Here is a 4865-nt window from a genome sequence, read left to right as displayed (position 1 = left end):
TGTTTGTTGTGATCGGGAACAGAAACAGCTGACTCAAATCCAAAAGGAAAAAAAAAACTTTATTGACTGTCGGTAGGTGACAGCCAGTTCACTGTGTTTGTTTTTTAAATATTTATTAAAACATGCTGGAATTATCGGGGAAATAATACTGAGAGCAAATAAAACGGAAGGAAAAAAAATAAATTGACAGGAAGTGGACGATTTATTGTTGATATCACCGGCAGCAGCGATGGGCAAAGGTCATAGGTCATAGGTCAGAGACTTGTCATTTAGACTACATCTGTCTCATTTATTAATTTAATTTCGTTTAATTTCGTTTTCAATCGCTTACTCTTCAGCATCGAGGGAGTCTTCCTGATTCAGAATAAGATAATTAGAAATATAAAATGTATTACTTAACGGAGCAAAATTTAGTTTAATTGATAGCATATGTTGTGTTAGTGATAAATTAAAAGAAGTTTCCTCAGAGTTTATCACTGAATATATCCCTGACCGCAAATACCAATGTCAAATATGTGTTTAAAATCCAAAAGCTGGACATGTTGAATGTTAACTCTTATATATATATGAGACGCTCATAAAAATCAATTTTATGAAGAAATTTATCAACACTTGGCAACAATTCACTTCAACTGCTCTGTGCAATATATATAACAGCCACATGGAGTCAGTAGTGCACTAGAACACGCATTGACTTTGTGATTAGGTGTGAGTAGTTGAACTAAATATATATATATCTAAATATATTTGAACCAATATGAAGTTAGTTAGTTAGCAGACAAAGTTTAAACTGTCAGATTGAAAAATAAAGGACACTTAAATCATGTGATCAAGTGACTCTAGATATGTGTTCATATCTTCTTGTTAATTGTATGTTCATTTAAGGGCTGGACCATTTTTGGAAAATTGCAAATTTGGACATTGACTTGTTTTGTATGATGATTTTTAAAAAGATTGAGACTCTGTAGCTGAGCAGCTCTGTGATGCTGTTTAGGCAAAGCAGTGCGATGGCAGTAACAACTGTATAGTTTTCTATCGTTGCCATCTCAATTTCCTACATAGTAACATGAAATTCAAATTAAACTAGAGGCAAAGACAAGATTAACAACTTTGTAAGTGCTTGGTCTTTAAACGTCATCAGATAAATTAAAAGGTTGACCTGATGATGGCACTAGATTCAAAGCCAAGTCAGTGCCAAAAACCCAAAACCTCGAATATTTATTTTGAATGTCACTGAATCAAATTTCATAACGATCCAAGAAATACCTGTTGAGATATTTTACTAAAACAACAACTATAAATCTCACAGAAGAACAAAATCAGAACAACAAAGTCAGAGCGACATCATAAAAGTCAACCACATTGTCTCAAGACCACAAATACGTTTAAAAGTTTCTTTTTCAGTTCAGGAACTTTTACAGAGTTTGGGACAGAAAGAAAGAATTCTTGTTTGTAATGTTTTTATTAAAGAAAAATAGGTGCTTTTCTGATATTAATTACATTTAATTATCTTTTTTTTTTGCATGATACACCAAATAACCCACAACAGCAGGTCAACTGTCAATGTGACTACAGTCAGTTTTTGTTACTGGTTGTTGTTGCTGCACAGTGTGATTGTTTTGTGTGTGTGTGTGTGTGTGTGTGTGTGTGTGTGTGTGTGTGTGTGTGTGTGTGTGTGTGTGTGTGTGTCTGAGCAACACCAGCTCAGATTTCAGCTGCTATAACTGAAGCGGACTGAACCATCTCACCACAGGGAGCTGCCAAATGTCTTTCACACACAAAACACACAACCTGAAGCTCCCGATGGCTGATGTGTGTGTTCATAGCTAATATTTATATGTTACAATAATATCTTTTATATATTTGTCTCATTGTGTTGTCGCTAATAGCTGTGGACACACCAGCTAACAGCAGCTCCTCCCCTTGCCAGTAAACCTGTGAATGGATCCTTCCAGCTCTTTATCCAGGCTTGGAGGGGAAGGCAGAGTCAGAGTCAGAGCTGGTCAGAGCTGAGTGCACTACACCTGCAGGCCTCCATACTGAGAAAAAACAAACAAACAAAAAAACTGCTTCAAATCAGCCAGAAGACGCCAAACAACCCCTCAACAGCTCACTTTAGTTCACCAATCAGAACTGAAAGGAGCTGATCTGACTTCCAGAGAGGTGAAGAGGAGAGATTAGAGAATCAGAGGAGGGCGTGACAGGGAGCCAGCCGAGCAGGCAAGCTGCCTCTGCAGGGGGAGGAAGAGCAGGCGATGCACCAGCCAAAGCCAGAGGTCAAGAAAAAAAGTGACAGAATAGTGAAAAGGTAGACTCTTGACTGAGAGGGAGGTCATTTGTGATCTGAGCCAGAAAACCTGAAAAGCAGCCTCTCTTTGTTGTTGTTGCCGTGTGGGCCACCGTGCGGGGAGGAGGATGTGAAGGAGAGGCAGCAGGGAGGAAGGGAGGCGACTGCGAGAAGGACAAGAAAATGCTCTCAGAGATGATGTGCAGGAGAAGCTGCCAGCAGCAGCAGGAGGATGGAAAGGAGGCTCCACAGAGGGATGCCCCCAGCCGCAGGAAGAACTGCTGGTCCAAGAGCTGCAGGGGGCGCCCACAGGGGCGGAGGACAGGGGGGGGAGGGCGGCCGAGAGGGCGCAATCACCAGCACCCCAAACGTCATCCCCACCACCACCACCACCTAAGACACCTCCAGAGGCCGGTGCTGTCACTGCGACCTGTCAATGTGAAGGGAAACAGGGCCAGGGGGATGAGGGCCCCCAAGAACACCAACCAGTTCCTGATGCACGAGAAGTACCAGATGCTGCACATGCGCTCCGACTCGGTGGGGAGTGACAGTGGCAGCAGCTCCGACAGCGACATGGAGCTCACTGACATGGACTCGTATCTGGGCGTCCTGGAGAACGCCAGAGGAGCCCTCCTGGACAGCCCCAACCCGCACGGCTCCACGACGCCACCAGGACGGATGCTGGTACTGCATGAGGACGGACTGCGTCTGCACAAAGACAGTCTGCGCCTGCAGGAGGACAGTCTGCGCCTGCAGGAGGACAGCATGCAGTATTTCCCCTCCGAAGACGACCTAATGCAGAGCCAGAACTTCATGCAGAGGGACTTTGTGGAGTTCTGTGACATCCTGACATCCTGAAGGGAAACTTTCAGGGAGCCATTTTGTTCCCAGCAGTGAGGCCCAAACCTCAGACTGAACGGGGTCAGGTTTGTTCTGCTTCATGTTCAGAGAAAATAAAGAACATTTTTATAAAGTCATTTTTTTAAAAAGGAATTTGCTAACAGCCTGAGATTATTCCATCCCAGTTTCCACCATGAATGACTTTTTAAGACTATTTATTTAAAAACAAAGTGTAATGTTCTTAACATTCCTGCAGTGATCTGCTGAACGGCATCTTTTCTTAGATACCAGCACTGATCTTGAAGTTTCATGTGGAATTGCACTGACAGAAAGTGGAGTCTTCTCATCCTGTTGGCAATTTTCATGAATAAATAAATAACTTCTGCTGAAAGCAAGATTAAATGACATTATGAAAATTGATGTTTTGTTTTTTTTTGTAAAACTCATGTTTTGTTCATGTTTGACCATGTACAGTGTCCAGATGCCAACAAGTACTGCCTTTCTGTTGTTGTTGCACACACAAAGGGAGATGGGCTTGGTGGTGGGAGTGAGCCCAGACAGCCAATCAGATTCCTCCTGACTGGATTAGCCTGCAGACAATTGGCTGATGCAGACTGTCTTTAACATACAGGCCTTTTACTGTACAGAATAATAACAGTAATAATAATAAAAAAAAATACACACAAATAAATGTTTGATTGATGTAACATGGGCTGAGTGGTTGTTTCTGTGGAAATAAATGAGTGTTGGCAGAGTCAGTGTGTCACTGAGTCATCAGGGCAGCTCAGAGTGAGCAAGTCTCGGTCAAAACGTGTAAAAAGAAATACTCAGTGTTGCTCGTGTTACATGACAATATGTGAGTGGAGCAGTCAAGAAAATATATATCAATAAACATACATAAAGAATTCGCACCCCTTTTTATTTAACCATAAAAAAATCACACAGCATACTTTTCTAGATAGCTTCAAGTATCTTAAACGAAATAATCAAAGAGAAGTAAACAGATTCAGTCCGATGGCAGTGGTGTAATTATTTCCTTCGTGGTCCAGGATCATGTAACAGCTGACTTCTACTGCGTTTAACTAACATGAGCAGACTACCTACAAATAGGAACGCATACCTGGAATAAAACCGTTTTAGAAACTGAAATACATTTCAGTATCTCATTTATCAGTGTGTCATCTTGCTCCAGCCTACTTAATGTATTTAAATCTGAAAGAATTCACTTAGAGAAACTTTTAGTATTATATTAAACCAACGTTTAAGTCCTGTAACCTATAAATAGTCTCATACGTGGCCTCTTCTGTATTCATACACCAGCACTGCTGCTTAATACGACTGTTAGTAATGATTTAAAAATTCTATTTTAAATGGAAATGTTTTACTATTTAGCACTAGCGAAATGTTACTTCTTCGAGGAATACAGACTAAAACTTATAAACGTATGTATTTCCCCCACATTAGAGCCTTATTTTCCAGCTTTGTTAGCATTTTACTGGGCTATTCAGAAATTTCAGACAGCAATTGAACCAGGAAGGAGGCAGAATCATTTGTCCTCCACAGAGAGCAGTTTGAGTGGATTACATAAAGTGAAGTGGGCTGGTCACACCCACTCAGGACAGCAGGGAGGTGTAAGCCTCTTTGTGTTAGTGTGTCATAAACTAATAATGGTAAAAGGTCGAAGTGAGAGAGTCTGTGACAGATCACAATGTGTTTTACCACCAGAGACGCTCTGCTG

General features: G+C 41.3%; 1 protein-coding gene across 1 annotated transcript; it reads left to right on the top strand.

Moving 5' to 3' along the window:
• Positions 1-2002: 2002 nt before the first annotated feature.
• Positions 2003-3834, top strand: LOC115043788 (coiled-coil domain-containing glutamate-rich protein 1). Its single transcript, XM_029502486.1, has 2 exons — positions 2003-3208; positions 3602-3834. The coding sequence occupies exon 1, from the start codon at positions 2471-2473 to the stop codon at positions 3143-3145; it is 675 nt and encodes a 224-aa protein (XP_029358346.1). The 5' UTR covers positions 2003-2470; the 3' UTR covers positions 3146-3208; positions 3602-3834.
• Positions 3835-4865: the final 1031 nt, after the last annotated feature.

This window comes from Echeneis naucrates, chromosome 5 (genome assembly GCF_900963305.1).
Source record: "Echeneis naucrates chromosome 5, fEcheNa1.1, whole genome shotgun sequence".
NCBI classification, from domain to species: Eukaryota; Metazoa; Chordata; class Actinopteri; order Carangiformes; family Echeneidae; genus Echeneis; species Echeneis naucrates.
The sequence above is the reverse complement of the archived record's forward strand: the minus strand, read 5'-3'. Positions and strand labels throughout refer to the sequence as shown.

Coding starts and splice junctions, on each gene's coding strand:
- LOC115043788 (XM_029502486.1), top strand. CDS start 2,471: ATGCTCTCAGAGATGATGTGCAGGAGAAGCTGCCAGCAGCAGCAGGAG.